The sequence below is a fragment of the Leuciscus leuciscus genome (genome assembly GCF_965113295.1).
Source record: "Leuciscus leuciscus genome assembly, chromosome: 16".
In the NCBI taxonomy this organism is placed as follows: Eukaryota; Metazoa; Chordata; class Actinopteri; order Cypriniformes; family Leuciscidae; genus Leuciscus; species Leuciscus leuciscus.
Window position 1 is genome coordinate 18,072,302 of NC_138740.1, and position 25,525 is coordinate 18,097,826.

General features: G+C 37.0%; 1 protein-coding gene across 2 annotated transcripts in view; it reads left to right on the top strand.

Annotated features, from left to right (window-relative positions):
• Positions 1–17,594: 17,594 nt before the first annotated feature.
• The window catches only part of adamts2a (ADAM metallopeptidase with thrombospondin type 1 motif, 2a), a 73,032-nt gene continuing 65,101 nt past the window's right edge, over positions 17,595–25,525 (top strand). For both annotated transcript variants that reach the window (XR_014198586.1, XM_082140430.1), the window contains exons 1-2: positions 17,595–17,817; positions 20,288–20,691. Coding sequence is in view for 1 of the 2 variants with exons in the window: in XM_082140430.1 (XP_081996556.1) it covers positions 17,733–17,817; positions 20,288–20,691 (489 nt within the window). In the remaining variant the exon portion in view is untranslated. The remainder of the gene's footprint in view (positions 17,818–20,287; positions 20,692–25,525) is intronic.

Below are 25,525 nucleotides of genomic sequence, written 5' to 3' on the forward strand. Positions count from 1 at the left end.
GTATCGCTGAGAACCTGAGATACATAATCATGAACACATGCACAATGTGGAAAATATCAAAGTATCAAAACAATATCTGCTCTTAACCTGTCTCTGAAGCTGTAAGAAAAAGAAACACCAGACAATTACTCGGGTGAAAATGTTACACATTAGATAGACGGACATAAAAAATGAATAGGTAGACAGTGAGACAAACAGAGATAGGCATGCGGATGGATGGATGGATAGGTGGATAGGTGGATGGATGGATAGGTGGATAGGTGGATAGGTGGATGGATGGATAGGTGGATGGATGGATAGGTGGATGGATGGATGGATGGATGTTGGAGCTCATGTTGGTGCTTCTCTGCACATAAAATCCACAATAGGCTGTTAGAACATCACTATGTAATTTTGCTGCCTTAAAGCTGAAGTTGTTTACAGGTTGGATTTATCCTTGGATAGACTTCATTAGTTTTGAAGTTTCATTTCAAGGTTTGGGCCGTAGGGAATCTGTCTAAATTCTCTCTGTAGGTTGGTTATAACGACCCAAAGCAATGATCCCTGCTAAAAATGTTCCGAAACAATCTCTTGGGACGGCCACTTTTTTTGAGGTATGATCGCTTTAGAATTCGCTTGGCTTACACTGCATGCTGTAATGCTTAATGCTGATCCTAAAACCACATTTAAAATCATTTGGTGCTTTGCCAGCAGAGTAATTTTTACAAAATGCATGCCCATGGCTGGACTGTTTATCCCAAGGAGGTCTATAATAGCCTAATTAATTTCTTTAGGTTATATGACTCAACTGACACTTTGAGCTCCATCTGCTTCTTTGGCCCTTATGCTGTTAGCAAAAAAAAGGGACTCCTACCAACATTAGGCCTATCAGTCTGTTATGCTCAGTGGATAGGCTACAGCACCATCATGCTCTGGTCAGCATTACTACCATTTCCACAAACACCCCATTGAACACAGATGATAATAATCCAAGTCTCACTTAATTAAACGTGCGATTTTTCATTAAGTTCCACAATTGTATGCGACTCCCTGAAAGATACCGTTGAAATAAGAACCGCCCATGTCTCTGTAAACGGTATAAATCGGTATTTTGTTTACGCAGGCTGCGGTTAGTTTGTTTAACCGTTAAACAAACTAACTAACCGTAGCCCGCGTAGACAGAAGTGGCTTTCATCATATATGAAGTCCATGGGAAGCCGGAAGTACATTAATTTGTGCAAAGACCGAAATACATGAATTTGGAGCGTTCACTGCAAAATGTTTACGTTTGCGATTTCCCTGCATACACAGCCAAACATCCTTAAAGGATTATGAAGAATAAAATAAGGAGACCAAAGGGCGACAGAAAAAGAAAAAAAAAAGTCAAAAGGAGAGTAGGCTAAACACTGGCAAAGTATTTCATCACTGGAGGGAGCTGAGAGTTTCAAAGTGTAGGAAAACGGATGCCAAGCTCGCTTTGCTTCTGCTTGACAGGTAAAAATACCAAAGAGTAGAAAGGTCGTTTCTAGTTCTGGATGAAGTTCTACAACGGTTAACATCGCTTGCATGACATTCATAGAGATTTTGTAATTTAACAAATATGTTTGTGAGTTAGCAGTAATATTCTATTTAAGGGAAAATGCATGTAGGCCTATTTCAAGAAATATTTCCCCAAGTCTCAAAATTGTACGTATTTTATTGTGTTTTTATTACTGGAAAACAAGAAAAAATACTGATATTTTCTGATATAAAAGAAAGTTATTTTGTTCCTACAGTAATTAATTCGTGTTAATTCAGATTTTATATTAGGCTATCTTGTGGAATTGATGCATGTCGGTTATGTTAAATATAGTACTGTAGCCAAAAAAAAAAAAAAAAACCCTCTATTTTATTTCTTGCTGTTATTTAAAAACAGTGCTAAACAACAGATTCTGCAAAAAGTATATGTCAAAACTTTTCATTGAGACTCAAAAAATTTATAATTTGACCGTCTGACCAGGTTGTAGTCCATCCTTTGGATCATTTAATTCGGATTTTGTCATATATATATTTACATTTTTATTGTAAGGTTCACAATTTAGTTTTCTTGAAAAGACATTTGATGCCTAGTGCTGGTTAAGTAATTAAAACGGTTGAACACTTGTATAATATTATAAATGTAGTTTGAAGCAAGTTTAAAGACAAAAATAGATTTTGTTCCATGGAAAATGGAAGCTCATGGTCCTCTGCTTTTCGTTCTCTTAGGCTCATAAATTGTTCAGTGGCTTTCGTAAATGAATAAATCAAGTATCTTGAGGTTCTTTATGAGTTGCTGGTAATACTTGAGCATCTTTGTATTTTAGGATTTCATATTCTAACAGATTTCAGATGTTTCTCTTTGATGTTCAAATACATGCTGGTTATCAAATACACGTGGCATATCCATAATTCGTTTAAGTTTTTTGTTCCTTTGAGGGGAATGCAAGAGGATAAGATATCAATATCAATATCAATATCAAGATATCAAGAGGCAATATCCTGCCTCCTATATGCTATAAATACCACGGAGCAATATGAGTTGGAGATGTGCGTTCGGTTGCTAAAACGTTCGAGTTTTATTCTGTGTTCCAACTGTACGTTGGTTAAGAAAGAAATAGCCAGAATGTATTCACACCTCTACTATTGAATCCAACATATCATCATCAGGTAAAACTAAAAGCTATTGGCTATTTGAAAAAGGGGAGGAGCCATTCAATATGTCCTGCCTTAGTTTCCTTTTTCAGTGGAATTTACGACAACGCATCATACAGAGCTTCCCGTTCCAAGGCACTTCAGTGGGCCTTTAAAGTCATTTTTACCCCCTTGTAATTTGGCTCCAAATCTCAGGTGAAAATTGTCATTTTGACCCCCCTTCACAAAATAGTGGATTATTCAGTAAATATACATCCATGGCATTTAATATTTTGGATTTCTGCTTCATTCATGTATTTCTTTCAACAGAAAAAAATATAAACCAAAATTTGTAGTCAGGGACCTCTGGTTGATTTGACAGGAAGATAATATATAGAGATAAGTGAGCTGGAACCATTTCTGAATGGTGGCAAAGTGAATCACACAACTTTCACGGTTTGCTTAATGTAACAAAAACACTACAAATAAGTGATACAAATGAATATTTTTCATCATTTTGAATTCGGATATAGCCATGTGGGTTTATTGTTCACAATATAACTCCTTTGTTTATTTATGCACGGATGTATGGTATGTCGTAATAACAAACGTCTGACTTGGAGGTACGAGTTTCCAAGTGCACTTGAGGGCAGCATCATTGGGGCAGGAATATTCTCATTCAAGATAGCATTGACAAATTGAAGAAATGCAGGATGAGTAATCAAAATGTTAGGTATTCATATACAGTAGATGGCCTTAAAGCTCACAGAGAAGGATTAAAAGCTACACAATTCCTGTTTTGATAAAATGGAGTGTTTAACTCAATATAGGGAAAGTCGCCATCTCGCATCCCAGATGCGGATTATATTGTTACTTTCAGTGGTAGTGCAAATATCAGTGCTCCGAGAGAAGTGCTGCCACACACACACACACACACACACACACACACACACACACACACACACACACACACACACGCAGATGGGTCCTGACTGCAGTCACCTCAGTGAGGTGGATTTGACATAAATCTCTGCAGACAGCTCCCAAATGCATCCTCCACACTTCCCTGAGTTGTGCTCCACTCACAATGTCACCTGCTTTTTTCCATCTTGCTATAGCAGAAAAGTTCATTTCGCAAGAGAACCCTCTGCGCTCTTTACCTAACAAACCCGATTGATTACTTGTCACCCTGCGAGTAACTTCCTTACTTTTGTCACTTCAAGTTTTCGCCGTCATCCATCTGAGGCTCACAAGGACCCGCGTTACGTCAAAGAGTTATTTAAGTGAACTCTCTCAAATTGAGTTGTTGATGAAGCCACGCTCCGAGTTGAGAGATTTAGAGGACCAAAGCTAAACTGTAGCATATAGAGCCGGGGAGAGGCGTTTGTCTCTGCCATAGTGTCGGCGGGACATCAAGGACACTGATGTTTGTTAGCGGGGGAGCGAGGCTCAGCTGGAGGTGCAGGTACAGGTAGGATGAGAAGATGCAGGGTGACAGCAGTTCCAGGTAGCTGAATCCGTGAATCCGTGGGGGAATGCTGAGCTCAGCAGTCTGAAGTGAAGTTAACAGAACAGGCAGCTTGCAAAAGTGCAGGGAGGAGTGTGAGGTGAGAAGGCACAGCAAACATGACTGAGCAGATGGGAATTTCTTATTGTTTACCAGAAGCTGCTCAAAAGGGAACGTGCTTTGGTTCCGAAAGAGCTTTTTGTTGTTGTTGTTGCTTGAGCTAAAAATGTTAAATATGGAAAAATCAGTGCATATATTCTCAGTTTATTACATTCTCTTGAAAGAAAAAGCAGAGCAGCTGTTCGTACTTGCATGTTGCGACCTTTGTAATATTCTAAATCTAGCTAAATATTTGTCCAGAGGCTTTATATAAGCTTTGATGTCCATGCCACACATCCTCAAGGAACTTGCTTTTTGACCATCAAGAGAAATAAAATTGGAGTGTTTTGCTTTACTTCTCATATTTGGCTTGCAAAGTTTGGCCCTATTTTGTCCACGCGTCAGGGTGCAGTGAAGTAGGTCACGATTCCACCATAAAAAGAGAATCTCTTGGTGGTAATTAAGGTAATAAGAAAGAAAATGTGTTTTGAGTGGGCGTTTTAAGTTTACAGGGAACATGGGGTTGTCCATGTGGAAAATTAAAGTCCAATTTAAGAATAAGAACTTGGTTTCATCAAACTGAAAGACAGTTTAATGAAACCAAGAAGCTGTAATATAATGTCTGTAGATGAAACCACAAATGATCAAAATAAAATAAAATGAAGATTTCTTTGTGTTGATTTGAAAGGCCTTTCAGCAAATTGTCCTGTGATGTAATGCGTCTTTTGATTTCTTTTACTGGACAAAAACTGAGACAGTAAGTTATGTTGTGGCGCTGAGCATTGTGGAGACACTCACCAGATTTGCAGACAAGACGAGCAGTGAAAAACAAACTGTTCCTGAAACACCAGGGGATTTCAATTCTTTAAGTCACTTTTTGGAAGATTTCCCTCCCATCCATTCCATTTCTTTTCCTGTCCAACATTTCAATGGCTTTGATCATGGAATTGGAAGCAGAAGATGTGGAGCACATTGTCGAGAGAGCCAGCAATGGAGGCTGCTTCTGGTTAAACAGAGGGATTAAACCTCGCAATCTTGTTTGGTGCACACAGTCTGTTATTCAGTTCGTATTCGCATTTGAGGATGATAGTCTATCGCTCTCACCAGTTTTCAAAGCCATGTAATCGGCACTTTCCGTGAATAGGGTACAAAATAGGGCTTGAAACTCTTAGAAACTAGAAAGTATTTTACAAATCAGTGGGAAGAGGTGCCTAACCTTCATAAAATGGCATTCTTCCACCTCAAGAGGTCAAAGAAAGTATTATATTTGCTTTTTATTTTGTTTATTTTATATGATTTAAAATATATATACATATATTTATAAAGCCCTGTTACTGAAATGTGGGACGTCTAAAACACTTTAAACCAAAGTTTTCTGGTTTTGTTATTTTCAAGCAGTAAACAGTAGATTAACATTAATATAATGTCACATTGCAATATTGGTCTTTTTGGATGCACTTTATTTTGATAGTCCACTTTAGACACTCTACTAACTATAAGTAACTTGTCTATAAGTAACTACATGTCAACTAACTCTCATTAGAGCATTAGTAGTAGACTCTTAGTAGAGTGTTCAGGTTAGTAGAATAAGTTGACACGTAGTTGCAATAGTTATTTATAGTCAGTAGAAGGTCTGTTGAGGGAGCATCAAAATAAAGTGTTTGCATATTTTAAGCAGACAGTCGACTAATTCACTAATAAGAGGTAGTTGACATGTAGTTGCAAAGTTACTTATTGGGTCACACTTTAAATTAGGGTCCAATTCTCACTATTAACTATGACTTTTGCCTCAATAAACTCCTAATTACTGCTTATTAATAGTTAGTAAGGTAGTTGTTAATTTTAGGTATTGGGTAAGATAAAGGGATAAAGAATATGGTCATGCAGAACAAGGCATTAGGCTAATATGTGCTTTTTATAAGTACTAATAAACAGCCAATATCATAGTAATATGCATTTTAATAAGCAACTAGTTAATAGTGAGAACTGGACCCTAAACTAAAGTGTTACCACTTATATTTAGTAGAATGTCTAGAGTGGGCCATAAAATAAAAGTTATTTTTATATAGACATATTATCATGAATAGTCCAAAGATGAAGATGAAGGCAGGTTAATAAAACAATGACAAGGTTTATTTAAACAAGAAGCTAACACTTGAGACAGCGTGCAACTAAAACACGAACAATACTGGACAAATGAAGAGTGCACAATGAAGAACTTAAATACACAATAGTGATGAACTAAATGACAAACAGCTGTGTTGATTGAGTTAGTGTCCATGGAAACAGACGGATGTCGGGAAACTAAACAAAGGGAAACATGTGACTGACGATAAACAAACTAAAAGTCCATGAAAATGAATTTAACAGAACTTAACTGTGACACATGATATACAATAAAATTTAGAAATTAATATGATTTGAAAATGTAACCATAAAATGTATAAAATATGTATAATACAATTTTATTGTTCTTTTATTATGATAACTTGAATAACATTTGTGTAATGGGGGAAGATTGTTATAACAGGGTTGCAGAATGTGGGACACAGCAAAGTATTATGAATTTGATTTAATCAATTTGCACCTTATACATGAAAAGTACCCTTTATTTTTACAAAAGCGAATCTGTTGTCTTCTAATTTGAATCATTTTCCTATTTCCTCTGTGCTGCCGGTGCACATTGAAACAGTCGATTTGGAGGAGGACGTGTTTCCTGCAGGGACGACTTGTCTATGAAACACCCTCTAATGAGGAGCGCTGGTGTCGCTGTTTGTGTAACCACGGTGACAGTCTTCCTGGTCCGTTTTCGAGACAGATTCCACTGGCTGCTGTCACAGACATGTCTCATGCAGCCCTCTCATGCCTTAGCCCCACAGTCCTGAATTGGTGACTTTTCATTCGGTGCAAAGTCAATACAGGAGAAGATCCAGAAGACCTTGAGGTCCTCCCGGACCATAATGTGTACTGCTGATCTGGCATATGGCTGCTCAGTGGGTTTATTGTGTGCTACAGCAGAGAGCTCTCCCAATCTTCCTCCATTAAACAGCAGAAAGGGATAACCTTCACCTGAACCCACTCGGGATATCAATATCAAGGTGCAGTCGGATCTTCGTCTCCATCGCTTGAGAGAATGATGTACCTGCTAATGCATTCCTAGAAAATCCCTCACCATTATTCATCTCAGCTGTGTGATCTCATAAACTGATGACACGGACAACAGAGCCTGCGAAAGATTTTATCCACACATCCGTTTCTGCTTGTTAAATGTATGCTCTGCATTTTTTGTCATTAAAAACGTTTTGCACATATCAGTAGCTGAATAAAAGCTCTTTTATTTGACATTGGAGAGGGTCACCTCATGAGGGCAGACATTTTGAGATCACATGACCAGCCGAATACTGCTTTTTTAATTGTGTCTCTGTAAAGTCCCTTAGTCACTTTTGCTCGCAGAATAATATAACTCTTTCCCCGTCAGAGGTTTTTAAAAAAAAGTTGACAAACACCACCAGCATTTTTGATAATTTTCACAAAACTTTCATGGCGCAGAATATTTTGCTGTATGGATCTGAACATGCAATAGGCCATATCAAAAGAAAGAACAGAGCCTCTGCTTTTAAACTAAAAATGGAGGGAACGGAGACGTTATGTTGAAAAGACTGACCAATGGGGTCTCACTTGGGAGCCCCAATCACCCCAAACCCCAGTTTTAGAAAAACAGCCAATGGAATTGGCAAGTGGAATTTGTATTTCCATCCACATCCACTCATTCAGGTTTATACTGAAGGCCTCGGCCTTTCAGTGGTGGTTCAGGGTTGTGGCAGGAGGGACATAACTTATCTGTTCCCTCCATCAGGGAATGAGGGTTGCATCAGTAACCAAGACATTCCCTATCTGTCAGTCAAGTTCGATGTTATGTCGAAAAGACTGACACATGGTGTCCCATGGAAAGCGCCACAACCACTGAACGGTGTTACGGGGGATGGAAATGCAGATGCTGGCAAGCTGTAGTGTGCCTTTTTGGCAACTGCTCTCCTTAAGTCGTAACCTACCCAGCGCCCCACGGAACAGTCCAGAATGTTAGTCCTCCATGCCAATGGGATGAAAGGGACAGTTTTTATCAACACTTGAATGTGTGCAAGTTTCATTAAAGAAAAAAAAAAGAAATTTCAAAGACTACAATATCGCTTTTATCACTTGTTTCTGCTCCTTTTTTGCCTGTGTTTTGATTCAGAGATTCTCTAGTCTTTCAGAAGTTGTGTAATAGCGTCCACCTACCATATAACAGTGAAAACACGGAAAGCCGGAATATTCCATCAATGGCGGGGAAGCATAAGACAGGGATAATGCAGGTCGAAGTATACGGGCGTGCCGAAAGGTCAATTGCTACAACAGAAACTAACCCATAACCCCTAACCCTACCCCACACCCTGACAGACAGCTATCGCGACCAATGATGAAGACCTTTCTCGATGCCCATTACTCCAACCTGCAGATACCTTCACATGGGAAGCGTTGTCTCATAAATGACGGAAAATTCTGTCAATGGTGGAGAAAGAATTTGTCATGTACCTCTGCGAAAAGTGAGTGGCTGTTCATTTGCTAACGCTTGTGTTTGCTTGATGCTGCATCCACTAGGTGATAGTATGTGTCCAAGACATCTGTCAGTACAACTAAAAATACTGAGAACACCTTTAATAAAAAGCTGATTTTTGTCAAAACGGGTTTAAAGGTTTGCATGCATGTACAAGACTGGGTTTTATAGAGTTTTTATAAAGTTTAAGTTTTCAGAAAGCTGAACAACAGCTTTCATAACAGTGCCAGACTGCTCCCTTTACAAGTCCACTTTGTTTTCTTTCTGGTCCTGTAAATGTCATTTGTAAATCATGCTGCCCAGAGATGCTGTTCTTGACTCTTGAAGGACTCCAGCCAAAACTTTCCTATAAAGTCATTTTTCTTGTGGGGTGAGCCACTGTATAAAATCATAATTCCTTCAACAAAGTTAAAGAAAAACAGGTTTGCCATGGAAAATACACTGTTGAGGTATAAACCCAAAATGTGTGGTGATGTATTTTTTATAATTTTTTTGCTTCATATGCAAATATCTATCCACCAAAACAGGGATTTGTGTGTCAGCTGAAAGGCATGGTAGTAAATCACACTAGTTTTGAGGTGTAAAATAACCTGGTTTTTATTAAGTGTAACATGTTTCTGGATCAACATCTTGGATCAACAAATTTGAGGGACACGTTTACAGTTTATGTCAAGTTTAGGCTTACAACTAGGTTAGGTGCTTCTATCAGTGTTATTCACCTATTATTTCCCTCTGATTTTAGGGATAACTTATGGTTAGGGTTAGATTTAGAGGTATAGGATATTACATTTTCAGACAGGAATGTTGTTCCAAGATCCATAAAAAATATGTTGACCCAGGAACGCATCTAACTCTGCAAAAACAAGATGTGCAGTGTACAACCTTTTCAGAGGTTGTTCATCAATGGACTCAACAGATTTATTGTTTCCTTGAAGGAACAGTTCATCTAAAAGTTTAATTATTGTCATCATTGTACACTGCCAATGATAAAAAAGGAAAAGTCTTTAAAAAAATTAAAACACGTGCCAAGTCATTAGTCTTTGTGTTCTCGTTGGTTTCGATTTAATTTAAGATTTAAATTTATTTTGAATTAAATGAATCAAGTACAAAGTAATAACATGTTTTCCTTACACATTGAAATCATGTGAGTGTACACATCTCAACACGTTTTAAAATATATTTCTAAGATATTTTTTACAAATAATTATTCATTTCATTCATTTCATTTCAAGTAAACAGTAGATAAACACCAATATCACCATATAAATAAGATTAAGAATATACATTCTACATTAAACATTATAAATTAGTTATTTATAAATATAATAACGTAACAATATTTAAAAATTCACTCAGTTTAGAGTCTGAGTGATTTAATGGACATAGATTTTTAAAATATTATTAATAACCAGTGAAGCAGTTTTGTTTAAATATTTTTCCCCCAAAGAAATGATAATTACAATAAATCATGCCAAACTTCTTTTTAAGCTTGTCTTTTCTTTTTTTCTATGATATCAGGACAGTTGAATCACCCTGAAATATTTGACTTTATGCCCTCAAAAAGTTTGAGCTTAAGAGCCTCATCCATTTTTATTCTAAGAGAGCAGCATGAACATTCTTCATAACATCTTCTTTTGTACTCAACAAAAAAAAGGCTGTAGAACGACCTGAGGGTGAATACATGATGACAGAATTTTCATTTTTGGGTGAACTTTGCCTTTAAGTGTCTTGTCAGTACTTGTATTTGAGGGCTTGTATGCCTTTAAGCGTATGTTCATGTAATCCATGTGTCTGTTCAGCAGCAGCCGTTTAGCCCAGCAGGTCACGTGACATGTGAGTTTGTGCGGAAGGAGTTTCAGGAGGAGAGGGTAGAGAGGGAGCGGAGGAACAAATGTGAAACACACGTCCTGGCGGGACACACTGGCTCGGCCGTGGTTCGTTTGAGAGCCAGCAGTGACGGCAACATAGACCATCTCTCTTTTACAGCCACTAAACAGTAACAAGTCCCTTACTGCTAACCTGTGCCAACTCTGGACCCTATCCATGCAGTCTCAGATTAAAACCAAAGGCTATGTAACACAGCATATCTGTCCTGCATTTGCCGGATCCACATGAGTGAATCATATGACACATATGGTGGAATTGGCCGGATGCACCGGAACAAGAGAGGAGTTCAAACAGTGTGATACATGCATTACGACATGTTGTTGCACATGTGGAGTGTGATAATATCATTGGTCATAATGTAAATTAAGTTGCTCATAAGTCTCAGCTCTCAGGGTCTTTCATGGCTGGTTGTGTTTAGACTTTAGGTTGTGTCTAAAGCCAGCTGCTGAATGTATCTGTTGGTTTATGTATCTAAAGGTTGTGTTTAGCTGCAGTATGCATCTATTGGTTTTTCCCTTCAGGCTCTATTACATGAAATTTGCTGACTCGTCTTTTTTGTCCACAGTTGGCAGTAAATAGGTAGGAATAGCAATAGTCTATTGTTGCCTGACAAGATTGTGTTTGTAAATTAAATTAAAAAATGTGTTCTGTGTTGCATTTGCTGTTTGCTTACATTTAAATTTGAACTTAAAAATTAATTTATAGAAAAAAATTATATAAATATAATTATTTAATAAAAAATAATAATTTGATTATACTGTTTGTATCTCTAAATTTGTCAAAAGTCTAGAATAATAGTTCATTTTAAATGTTTTTGAATGAAGTCACTTAATATGCTCAACAAGGCTGCAATTAATTGATCAAAAATTCAGTAAAAACTGTAATATTGTGAAATATTATTTCAATTTAAAATAACTGATTTCTATTTTAATATTTTTTTTTTAAATGTAATTTATTCCTGTGATGGCAAAGCTGAATTTTCAGCATCATTATTCCAGTGTCTCATAATCCTTCAGAAGTCATTCTGATTTGGTGCGCAATCATTTATTTATCTATAATGCTAGTTATCCAATAGCTTAGTTTTTTCACAGAGGTATTATAATTCTTAAAATGCTTAGAGAAAATGTTCCTTTCGCAGATTGTCTCCAATGGTGTTATTTAGACAAGAATTAATATACATGACCATCTGCTTCCACATTTACTCTTTTGCAACTTCTTTCAGTTCAGTGAACCAAAACTCATGTAGTCTTTCCTCATCTGACCTCATCATGCAAGTTCAAATGACAAAACTCTCAACTATTCCCAGGATATGACCTTCCCCATAAGTATAAATTATACTTTTACAGCTTTAACATCGTATTTGGCCTTTATATGGTGTACTACTCAAATTTTAAATGCAGTTATCCTTAGCATGTATACTCAATGCACCAAGTTTACATTCTGGATGCCCAGCTACAAGAAAGTTGCAAGCATGATAGCTTGACCCATTTGGCTAAACAATGAAGCTGGAATGTAGAGGTTCAATTAAACCATCGTCTCCCTTAACCACAGTGACAACCTCAATCTTTTACCTCAGTCAGAGAAGCATGAGAAATAGACGCGGTCCCCCTCAGAAACCCTCTCTTCTGCTCTGCACTTAAAATCCCACAATCTGAAGTCTCTGCAATTATGTCATAAAGTTAACCACAGCTGACTTTTGCTAACTGAGCTTATAGTTTAATAGTGTGCTGTTTTTTTACAGTCTTATCTGATTCAAAATGCTTCCCAAAACTGTTTTCTATAAACAAATATTTCTGTAAGTAAATCATTTGTTTTTATAAATTTATCTCGTGAATGCAATGCAAATAAAAGTTAATTACTCCATAGAACATAGCTTAAATGTGTATTCTAAAAAGTGTATGTGTAAGGTATAAAGTGTATGAATTTATATTTTCACTTGATGGCTTTTGGAGTTGGGATACACAAGTTGATCTGTTATTGATCCATTGATAATGTCAAATTTTTTAAAGAATAATTTCAGCAGTGATAGCCAAAATGAAAATAATAATAAATATAGCTGCGAGCAGCCATTAAGGGGCCAAGCACAAAGAAGGCACATTAAGTCATGCAAGCATGGCTTGATATCAGACCAACTGCAACAATGAGCAATTAAAGGCATATTAAGATGATTTTTGGCAAAATGGCTAAAAAAAACATACAACAAATCATTAGTGAAATTATTTAATGGTTTATCACTTTTGACCAAAAGGTGGTGCTGTGACTAAATATATGTGGTGTAGTCAGAGTAAAGTGACAATGACACATGCAAAGTTTGGTGTCAATTTGCCAAATAATTGCAGAGATACTGCCATTTTGTCATTTTGGTATTATGCCATCAAAAACGATTTTGTCTATTGACACGAAATTCGTAACTTTTTGCCATCATGGTCTAAAGATGATCCGTCTCATTTGGTGAAAATCAGAAAAATGCTTAAAGGTAGGGTATGGGATTTGCAAAACACAATTGAAATTGAAAATACACAACTCAAATGGTCCTACCTTCTTTCCTCCAACGCTGGCCCTGGCTCCACCCATTCGAAGAACATGGACGCGCAATCATGCACAAGGGGGATGGGGGAGGGGGGTATGGTACGACCGTTTGTTTGACGAACTTACTGTCCAATGATTCTAGGTGGTCTTGGAAATGATTGGCTGGAGTTTTTCGAGTCCTGCCCGTTCCACAGATGATTAAATTGCTTAATTTTCATTTCAGTGCTTCTAACTCAGTGGCTGTAAGTGGGTTAGGAATAGGATTTCAAGTGATTTTGAAAAAATGGACAAAAAAGAGAATCACATACCCCACCTTTAAGAAGGAGTTCGAAAAAGGTTTTTAAAGAAAATCAAAATGGTGGACAGAACTTTGGTCGACTATGGCAAAATTAATTGGCAAAAAATTAATATGGCAAAAAATTAAAATTAATATGGCAAAATTGGTCGACTATGGCAAAATGTTCTCAGCAGGAACCAAGAAGTTTGGCTGACTATGGCAAAATTGTTATCTATGTTCTCAGCATGAACCAAGAAGTATGGCCGACTATGGCAAGGTGGCGCTGCCCCTAAACTTTTTGAGTTTCTTCAGGGCATGGTGCTGAAGACCAGTGTTGGGGAAAGTTACTTTTAAAAGTAATGCATTACAATATTGCGTTACTCCCAAAAATAAGTAACTAATTGCGTTACTTAATTACTTTTTATGAGAAGTAATACGATACATTACTTTTGTGTTACTTTTTCTCACCTGGGCGGTGCTTGCTTTTATGTTTTTTAATAACAACAACAAATGTTGGGCAAATATTAAGGCCCTTTCTCACCAAAAGTGAAATGAATAAGCCTAAGGCTGAAGGAAATTCATATTTACGCATGTACAGTAGAGGGCGCCACTCAAACAAACCTTTCAGATGCTGTTATTCTGGATTAGAGAACAATAGGAGACAGGAGAAGGAAGTTCAACACTTTTTTTGCTTATTAGTAATTTTTGCTTATTAGTATGGTTGAATTGGATCGTTGAAGGTCAGCAAAGACATTGGTTAATAAAGTGAGATTAAATACATAAAGTATATTTGTGTTATTTAATATACTTAATTATAAAAGTTACCTCCTCACTTTATTTCTCTCAACATGGGGACAGGAGAGCTGTCAGTCAGTAAATGTGAAAAAGTAACAAGCATTACTTATTTAAAAAAAGATAATTTGTTGTAAATTGAAAAAGTAATCTGTTACTTTACTAGTTAATTGAAAAAGTAATCTGATTACGTAACTCAAGTTACTTGTAATGAGTTACCCCCAACACTGCTGAAGACCCATACCAAGTTCCGTATAATGATACCCCAATGCGTTCGTAAAAAATATTGCATTTTAAGTCAAAATTCAAAATGGTCAGCTTCCAAAATTGCCGATATAGGAAAATTGGGTTTCATTCAACTCGGCATGCTGCACTGAATCTAAAGAATCTAAACCAGTTTAATAATTTTGGGCCAAACTGTTTTAAGTTATAAGCAAAAAGAGCTATTTTTCATATCTCCTGACCACCAGGTGGCCATGTGCCGAAACTGAGCACGTACCCTCAGGTTATGGTTGTCAGAACACAAACCAAGTTTTTTCAGAATATGCTAAAACGTTGCAGAGATATAGCCTCATGTCCATTTTGGTGTGTACTTCCTCAAATTCGTTCGCACATTATTTGAGAACGGTTTGACGAAACAACTTGAATTACATAACTTTTTGTTGGCATGGTATGAAGATGATCTGGTTCAATTTTTGTGAAAATCTGAGCAACCGCCCAGAAGGATCCCCAGATGTCCTTCTGAAAAAGAGTAGGGGTTTAACCCCGGTATCCTGGCCAAATTTGCCTATTGGCCTCTGTCCATCATGGCCTCCTAATCATCCCCATACACTCTAAAAACTGCTGGGTTGTGTTAACCCAATTTTGGGTCAAATATGGTCTCACCCAACGTTGGGTTAAAAATTAAATGTAAAAATGGACAAACCCAGCCGTTGGTTTACATTTTTAATGTAACCAATGCAATTTGTCCATTTTTAAATTGCATTTTTGTCCATTTTTGATTTTGTCCAAAATGCAATTTGTCCATTTTTAAATGGCATTTTTTAACCCAACGTTGGGTGAGACCATATTTGACCCAAAATTGGGTTAACACAACCCAGCAGTTTTTAGAGTGTACTGATTGGCTTCGTCACCAAATTTGATAACTTTCCCGCAAGCAGTTTGGGATTCCATAGATAAGTGGAGGAGGAAGAAGAAGAAGAAGAAGAAGAAGAAGAAGAAGATTACAACTTCTGTGCTTGGCCCCTAATAATAATTAGCTGATCACAAAGCAACCATATATGTGCTCATGATGAGATTTAACAGCTGTTGTGTAGGGCAACATTTTCAAACTACTTTTATGGTGTTTTATTCTTCTTTTTGGATCTTGACGGTCCCAGTTCACCATCCACATTCGTTGTATGAACAAAAGCAGAATGTTCTGTTAAGCATCTGCTTTTGTTTTCCACAAAAAAAAAAAAAAAAAGTCAGGGTGTAAGTAATGACAGTCTTAATATTTGATCAATATATGATCAAAGGAAAAATTATTGGAAAAAGCTAATCACAATTCAAACGGTTACTAATGTCAATGTCGAGTTGCTTTTACTCCATATATGCAAATGAAAAGCAACCTGTGGTGGTGGGTTCTTGCATGTTATTGCTCATCATCAGTTTTTTTAAATAATGAAGGTAAATCATTGTACTTTAAGAGCCTTTGCCCCACAGAGGAGGTTGGAGAAGTAAAGCTGCTGACAGATAGATGGCACATGATCCATTTCCTCCTGCGCCACAAAGATGCATTAGACATTCTTTTTCCAAGAACAGCATCCAATCCCACCAGGTGATTTATTTCAATAATCCACTAACTTCATAACAGAGCAGGATGCTTCTTCTCCAACTGCTCTGGTCCTGCATAACGTATGATATTAAAAATACTAGGACAGATGTACTCATTTTTAGTTATAAGAAATATGAATGGGAAAATGAGGAATGATTTCTAGACGTCATCCAAAAACTAAACCACAAAAAGATAATTTAGCTTTTCCATGAATGTAATCCTGTTTTGCCATTCGAAAGTACTCACCTTCTCATTCTGAAATGTCTTAATTGGAAATTTATTTTTCCTTCTAAAATGCTAAACAAGTAAAGGAGTTTGGCTGGTTAGTTTCCGCAGTTGTCCTGCCGGTAGATGCCGTACACCATTAGATGAGCAAAAAAACTTATATTGATGATTTCTAATGTTTGATTCTCCTAAAGATATTTAACAAACTTTATATTTTTCAGTGTATGCTTTTTTCCCCCCTGTCTGCTGTCTTTACTGTATTGCACATCTGTATAAAGTTTGATATATATATATTATATTGATATAGGCTAGAAAGTCTCAACTGCTTGACTTTTAATGTGTTGCAAAATGTAGCTAAATTATCACCCTGCTCTTTATGTAAAATTGCATATATAAGTCCAAAAAAGTGTCCAACTTCATTCGCATACATACTTTTAGGGCGATTATTATTATCTCAACGGCTTGATTGCTTGTATCATCACAAAAATGTAAACTATATTATTGCCCAGCTCTAATCTGCTAAATACGACTCTAAGGGATTAAGATATTGGGATATGATTTTCAGTAAAGCTGCTTTGAAACAATGTGTGAAAAGTGCTATACAAATAAATTTGAGATTACTTTCTTGTTACAGCTCAGAATAGTCAGCGTTGATGGATTTGGGTTTGCTTGGTTTGTTTAGATGTAGGCTATTCTACCTTTATGCATATGGTTTGTAGGTAAACAATATATAAATAATATTAACAATAATAATAAATAATAATAAATAATAATCATTATTATTATTATTATTATTATTATTAGAAGTAGTAGTAGTAATAGTAGTTAGTAGTAGTATTATTTGAGTATTATTTTCTGTCAGTTTCATGGCTGGTCATGTGATGGCAGCATGGTGGTGCCCATGAGGGGGCGACCCGCTCCATGTACAATAAAACAGGTTTTTTTGCTATGACTGGCCTCTCATGTGAGTGAACAATGATTCTTTTTTTGTGTAAAACTTTAGCAACTTTAGTTGCTAATACCCAAATAATACAACTTTTAATAACACTTTTTAAACAAACAAACAAACAAAAACTTCTGACCCTGAGGTGTGAGTATCACAATGAGTTCCCCGTCAACGTTGATGAGAAGAACGATCAGACTGGTGGTCTTCTGTTGTCATGAGAGGATCTGCATTCACGCTCACCGCGGACTGTGGAGGAGGAGAGGGGGCTGGAAAGGGAGGGTGAGAATGAGAGCCTATCTTCCCCGGTGCACTTTGCAGTCAGTCTGAAAGGGGAGGGGGGAAGGAGGGGGTAGCGTTCGCTGCTGGATCGCTTATCTGAGATCTCAAAGTCCGCCTTTCGCCCGTGCGCTCTCCCCTCTCCGCGGACCTGCCATGGATGTTACTCCTGGATGTGCATTCTTCATTATTTTCCTTCACTTTCAGCACGCAGATAGTCTTTACATCGCCAACAGTATAGGTACGTGGAAAGGTTTTTATTTGTCAGTACTGATCACGGTTACTTTATGCAGGAGATACGGATCCGTTCGGGTGTCCAGCTGTATGAAGCAGCAACTCATGTTTCAGCAACTTGTACTTTTATAGAGATGAACGAGTTTTAAGAAGAATTTTACTGTCAGCGACGGATTCCTTGAATTTGAGTAGATCTGGAACTTTTCATGGCTTGTAGACTGAAAGATCTATAACTTTTGTTGGAGTAAAAAGAACGTTATAATGCAATATGCATCTTATTATAGCCTATTTACGAGTACGCGTTGATCGTGAAACTCAAAGGAAGCGCAAAAATCCATGCGACCTGTGACTGTCAATAAAACAGCTGATGGATCTGTGTCTTCTGCTTGAAATAACTGCCGCAAAATGCCGACATTACTGTCAACATACAGAAGAGTAAATTAGACAGAAGAACCATGCACATTACTTTACTGTCAAATTAGATCAGCCAAATCATATTATAGTGTTTACTTTGCTGTAAGCTGCTCTTGAAGTGAAGGACACTTATGCATAGGATGCATAAACAGAGCAGCCAAATGTGTTGCTGCCTCTCTCATCAGCATGAAAGGAATGCATGACACATTGTAAGGGACAATGGGGTAGCCTAAGATTTTGTATACCCCTTATTCTAAAAAAAACTACCGTTTTTTTTTTTTTTGTCAAATAGGTATTTGTATTCAGCTGCACATTAGAAAAGTGATGAGTAGCCTATTTTTTATGCTAAAAAGCTTTTTTTTTTTTTCTTTGCATGTTGAATTAATTTCATGACAGCTGTACTGTCAAAGAAAATATGCAGCTCTAAAAAAAATATGCATTTCGGAGAATTGCAAATTTACCTTTTTTCCCCCTGTGGGGTGTGTCAGATGCTTTCGGGTATAAGCTGTGCCACTGACTGAACTAGTGATCTGAATTTAGGAATACTAATATTTCTCTTTGAAATTCCTAGAGTGTGGACTAAATTACTTTAAATAATCTGAGAGACTCCATAAAAAAACAAGGTTTTTAAGATTTTTAAATCTTCTCATGACTGATTTATGGTTGTCTTAAAAAATATGCAGCAAAATACCACTTTGCAATCCAATTAATGTGTTGTTGTTATTATTATTATCCTTGTACGAATAACTAATGTTCATACTTTTAATTCAAATCCGAATTGATCAGGCATTTACTCAACCTGCCTGTTGATATGACACCGTTTACTGCTAACAAGGGGCAACATATTTTGTTGATCCTGGAACAACATAACTGTCCAAAAATTTTATCCTAAATATGTCCCCACCTCAAAATCTAACCCTACACACAAGTTATCCCTAAAATCAGAGGGAAATGAAATGTGAATAACACTGATGTAGAATCACCTAACCCTGGTTGTTAGCTTAAACTTGACATAAACTGTAAACTTGTCCCCCAAATCTGATTGGTTGATTGGAATGCTGTTCCAGGATCAACAAAGATGTTGAACATGTTGCACTTAGCAGGTTCTGCGATAGGTGATGGCATTTCTCATTTCTCCTTGCCTAGAGCACAATTTAAGCAAAAGGTAATTTACCAACTCTCCTCAATGCAGTATGTTTTCATATATTTTTTATTGTTACTTACCCTCTGGTTTGAACGAAGAATTTTACATATGTTTTTTTGTAGAATTTTTTTCTTCATCAGAATGGTACGAAACTTGGTAAAGTTTTTGGCACTTGCTATATGAACACACAAAAAAAAAATCATGGACATGATTCGAACAGGTTAAATGGTCCTGAAAAAACGGTCAGAAATGACCATGGGAAATGAATGGGAGACAAATTTCACCTAGTGAAAACATTTGGTACTGCGACCAAAAAAAATCTTACTGAAAGCTAATTTTTTTTTGAGATACCAGACACAACTTGTTTAGATTTTTGGCTTTGATTTTCTCACAGTTTTAGAGTAAAACCTGTTTTTGAAAATATATATTTCATATAAAAATTGAAAATAGTATTTTTGCAAATTTTTCATAACAATAAACGTAAAATTCAAACTTAAGTCTGTGCTCTAAAGCATTCAAGATTTTCGACAGTTTTAAGTTGGAAATTAAATTTTCAGGTCTATGCTCAAAAAGTGAATAAATGGATTATAAATACAGCGTAACTATAATTTAGTACCATAATATCCCATAAAAATACAAAATATTAAATAAAAAAAACATTATCAAACTAAAATATAGTACATTAATTTCATTGAAATAACACACGAAGAGCCTCAAAGGGTTAAAAATACTTACACCTGAAACTTTAAGATGTTATTATAAATACACAACTGCCATGTTTGGATAGCTGCGTAAGTATTGCATCTGATTTCGAGATTGGTTGAGTTTTGACTGTTGTTAAGCTTCTGCTGTGAAAACGATTGACTTTGTGTTTGCGTGCACATTTGAATGTTTGTACCTTTGTGCGTGCCCCTGACAGATTCCCTGCAGCATGTCCTGAGGGAGTACGGGCTAGTGAGGCCGGTGAGCGTGGATGCTGACGGGCGCTTCCTCTCCCACGCCATCTCTGCCAGCCGGTTGAGTGGGCAGGGGTCCCACCGGCGCAAGAGGAGGCAGGCCAACCAGCATGGAGAGACCGATGAGGAGCAGGACCACCTGAGGCACAAGGAGACACTCTTTTATAACGTCACTGTTTTCGGACAGGAGTTTCACCTTCGCCTCAGGCTAAATTCCAGGCTCGTGGCCCCAGGAGCAAAGGTGGAGTGGCTTGAGGACGATAACCAAACGCACTCTGAGCCCTTGTTGCCCAGTGACTGTTTATATGTGGGTTATGTGACCAATGTGCAGGACACATCAGTGGCTATCAGCAACTGCGATGGCCTGGTAAGTTCTTTGCTCTATCGTATAAAGCATTTACTGCATGATGTTCATCTAGTAGGATAATGACATGATGCCCACTTTTTAAAATATAAAAAAAATACAATTCATACATTTAAATGCATTTTAAAATTGGGGGGGCTACCTGTCAAAAGTAAAAAATAGAAATAAAACATTTTTTTCATTTTTTTGAAAGACAAAACGCTGCATGTATTGATTAAAATACAGTAAAAACAGTAGCATTGTATTATATTTATTTTTTATTTTAAATTACTTTTCTATTTTAATATATTATGAAATGTAATTTATTCATATGATGGCTAGGCTGAATTTATCAGCATCATTACTCCAGTCTTCATTGTCACATGATTCTTCAGAAATCATTCTAATATGCAGATTTGCTGCTCAAGAAACATTTCTTATTATTTTTCAATGTTAAAAACAGTTGTGCTGCTTAATATTTTTGTGGATCTATATATCTGTGGATTTCTGGAAGATATCTGGAGATCATCTTAAAATAACAATTAAGGATTTTTTTTTTTTTTACTTGATTGCACGACATGACATTTTTAGAGTAATTATTTGTTTTATTGAAAATTAGGTCGTTTATCAAAATCAATTTCTAAGGCTTGCCACGTGCTTTAAACAATTTTTTTTTATTTTATTTTTTTTTACAATAAGTTGTATGGCATTTGCTCATGTACAAATAGAGCACAGTGCTTTTCAGTGAGGACTGCAAAGGTAATGATTCAGATCAGTTGTATACTGTCTTAACCGCTGTTATCTGTTGAGAAGGCTATTTAGCGACTTGCTATTGGATGTCCGCCAGAGGTCCTTCCTGCCGGGTTTCTGTGCGTGCTTGAGCGCTGACTGGCATGGTTAATTCTACTGAAAAAAGCCTGCCAGTCGCAGCTTATTGACATCACAAGAGTGTGCTGTACATTGTTTTTATATACATCTCTTTACAGAGGGACGACATCAAGTATTTGCTACCATTTTCCTCCTCACAAATCGCCCTTGAAAAGCTATTCGGCCTTGGCTGTTGTCCATGAATTAGAGATCGACATAGATATTATTCATGTGTTTATATCTTGGATGAAATTGAAAGGAATTACCATACGCTTTGGTGGTTTGAATGTGGTAAAGAAGAAGTGATTCTTTATTCAAGCGCAGTTCAGCTTGGGTTCTTAAAGGCTAACATGTGTGCCTCGCTTTTAAAAACACAAATGACTGTCCTAAATGGATTTATATCCACATTGGTGATTAGTGTGTCCCATTGGCCATTTTATGATTGGGAAGTGTGCAGACAAGCACCACATTTGTCTAGTTTAGACTTCACAATGGGCTACTACCTCAAGGCAAAGGGAAGTGTTGGGCCATTAAGTCTTTTGTGTGCAATTTTTAATTTAGAAGTCAAAAAGAGATGAGAACACAAAGACAGTGTTGAAAAATGAACCGTGTTGTTTTGGACTCCATTTAGTATATAGACAAAAACAGTTATTCAAAAGAGTTTATATTGTGTTCTACAGAAGAAGGTTACTGGTTTGGAACAACATGAGAAGAGTTATCATTTGCTCTCCCTCATTTTTGAGTGAACCAACACTTCAGAAATCCTGAAATTAACAAAAAGATGTTAGATGGAATGGAAACTGGTTTTCAGAAAAGAGGGAGCAGCTACTTTCTTTTGCTTTCAGTGATTGATACACTAGCCCTCCACTGTCTGTACTTGTAACTTCAGGCGTTCCTCACGCGGAGGGTGTTACATTTCTGCGCCTGGAGCACGTGGAGTTTAGTGCATGTTTGGGCAGCATCGGAAAACACTCTGGAGTGACCTCACAAGTACAAGCCCCAGCTCCTCCATCAATTCCGCCTGAGAGGCGGGGGAACAGTAGCCCTGCAGTGAACTCGCAGACACGTACAGCACCACAGGAGAGCAGGGCCTGGCTTTTAGTCGATGTAGAGTGGATTTCTGGATTATTCCATTTGACCCACTGGGTTGTTACTCCGGAGACGGAATCTGAAGGGGAAACAGTCACCTTTTTAGATTCCTCATAAAAGAGTAAAAGGAATTTAATGTTGCATTTGGGGAGAACTTCCCTACCCTTTAGCTAAATGCAGTCTAATTCAGCAGATCCGCTTTTTAACCGGTAATTGTGTTATTCCTAGACACTTTTTTTTTGCACATTCAAGGGCGAATTGTCTAAAAAGTTTTGCAGTGCATGCAGTATTTCAGCACAACAACTTTCTATACACTAAACTAAGCACTATTTGCTGGTTGCTGTTAAAGTTGTGCTGTTACTGTAAGAGAAATGTAGGTGCTAAACAGAATTTTATTTAAATAAGCTTTGTTTATATTTATTTTCAATCGATCATGGTATCACTAATTCATCAAATGATGGGCAAATAATGGAAAAGACCAATATAAACAGGTGTAGTGGTATAGTAAGCACATTTTTATCAGTTAAAAGAGTCAGTTCTGGTGGATCGCAGTGGTAAAGGATGCACAGTCCCAGTAAACTATGTCAGATTGCAGAAGTGTGTTGTATCCTCCACAACCGAGCTGCAGAATGGGGAACATGCATGCAGTAAACTGGACTTTTTTGTATAAATGATTTGATCAAATCAAGTGTTAAATCCATGCAGACAGCAAATACCTGCAACTAAATGACGCTATCAGTGGGCTCCAATCTATTTTAGTGAATTCTAGTCCTCAGATTGAACAGCAAAATCTTTGTTGTACAGTCTCACACTCAATGACACATTCAAAGCATGTGACCTCGCAACCTAACTGCTTTTGATGCAGACTGCATAGTTCCATGCATATTTAATGTCTGAACCCCCCACATGTGCACGTACAAACACACGCCTAATTCTTACATAATAGGAGTTTGTGGAAGAACAGAATTATGTAATTCCAGGGGCTAGAATGGATTTTATGGAGATTAAGGAACACGGACATTTCTTAACCAACAGATAATCAATTATATGGATATTCGTATTATACATTTCCAGATTCTCCTTTGTTTTATAATTGTGGTAGAAGAGCAAAGGGTGACCTTACTTTTGTGCTCAGGTACAAAAAAAATAGGCAGAGGGTGTTGTTTCTGAAGTGTGCATCATTTTCTATTAAAAATAAATATATTTGTCCTCATGACAATGGAATAATATTACAATATTTGTGGGAAAAGTGCATGTCACCCTCAACATCACTATTAAGAATGATAACATTAATACATGTGATACATTTTTCACATCTTTGCAATTTAAAAAGCATTACCCTAAACTATTCCTTTTGTCAGGAGGGCTCCATCTTTCTCTTGGAAATCTACATTCCTGCTGAGTTTAGTCTTAACCACTGTAACACCTGCCTGCAATTTTCAAGGGAGAACTGTCAGGTGTGTTTGTTTAGAGTAGGAACTAAACTGCAGGAAGTTAGATTTCTAGGATCAGGAGTGATCTCTACCTCTGGTCACGCCACTTCTGCCACTGAGCAAAACACGTACAGTGGAAATGAAGCAGTCAATGTAACAATTTTAAAGAAAAAGGGATGTTATGTTATAGCTTTTGGAGCAGCACCGCCATCTTGCAATACCACAGCGCGTGACGTCACGGGGTTGGTTGTCTTCGCTAACTGACAGCTTAAAGACAGACACATTTAAAGATGGAAACTGGAAAGCCACATCATAAGTCAAAAGGAGGGGCACTACTGTATTGCCCCTGGTTGTTGAAATAATTTTTCAAACTTTGAACTTAAGCTTGAAGTTTCTTCGTGTGTTTTTAATTTCTCCGGCTATAAAACGCTCTACCGAACGCCCAGCACTTGCCGGTACCAATCAAGTTTTCGCTGTGTTCACAAATCACCCCTTATCACACTATTGTTTTCCTCCAGCGAAAACAGAACATGAAGACACTCTATAGTTATTTATATATGGGATTTGGCAAACGATTGGTGAAAAGTTGTATTTTTTTTTTTTATATATATATATTTTTTACAGTGCAGAGGAAAACAGCACTCAGTCAAAAGTGAATGAAAGGGAGAAACATCATGTTATTATTTCGTTCTACTAATAATGACCCTGCAGCTGATTGTGACATTTGTAGCCTTACAGTAAAGGGATTTGTGATTTTTGATGTCACTTTGAATTATATAGCTGTGCAAATTGACGGTCACCTCGCCGTATCAGCTCAAATGCATAAGCAATGACTTATTATGGGCTCAACAGTCCTTTCAAGTTTTTTCACTCCGAGAAATGTACTATATCTATTTACCTCAGCTAAGACAACCAACCCCGTGACGTCATGCGCTGTGGTATTGAAAGATGGTGGCGCCCTTGCTCCAAAAGCTATAACAAAACATCCCTTTTTCTTTAAAATGGTTTCATTAATCATGTTTGTTATATTTTTTTATTTATTAAAGTGGTAATCAGTTTACTAAATAATGTAAACTTGACTGACTGCTTCATTTCCACTTTAAATAAAGGGTAGGCGATTTGTTCCAGAAACATTTTTTAGCTGGTCGAAAGTCTCTTCACATCCTGATAGCAATCACTAAGATAAGTGGTCTAAATGTATTTTATATGCATATATATATCGTCTGTGGAAGGCGGAGGCCCATAAAATGTTCGTCCAATCATTGCATTCGGTCTGAATGTAGTGCCATTATACTTGGAGCAGTTTGTGACTCAAATTTATGTGTTTCAATGGCAACTCTATCAACACTGAAATGAATCTGCAACAGTCAAGTGATACAGGTCAGTTCTCTTTATGTTGTTTATGTTCATTATTATTGTAATGTTATGTGTTTTGAGATATGAGGTAGTTTAACGCCATCTCTCGTGAC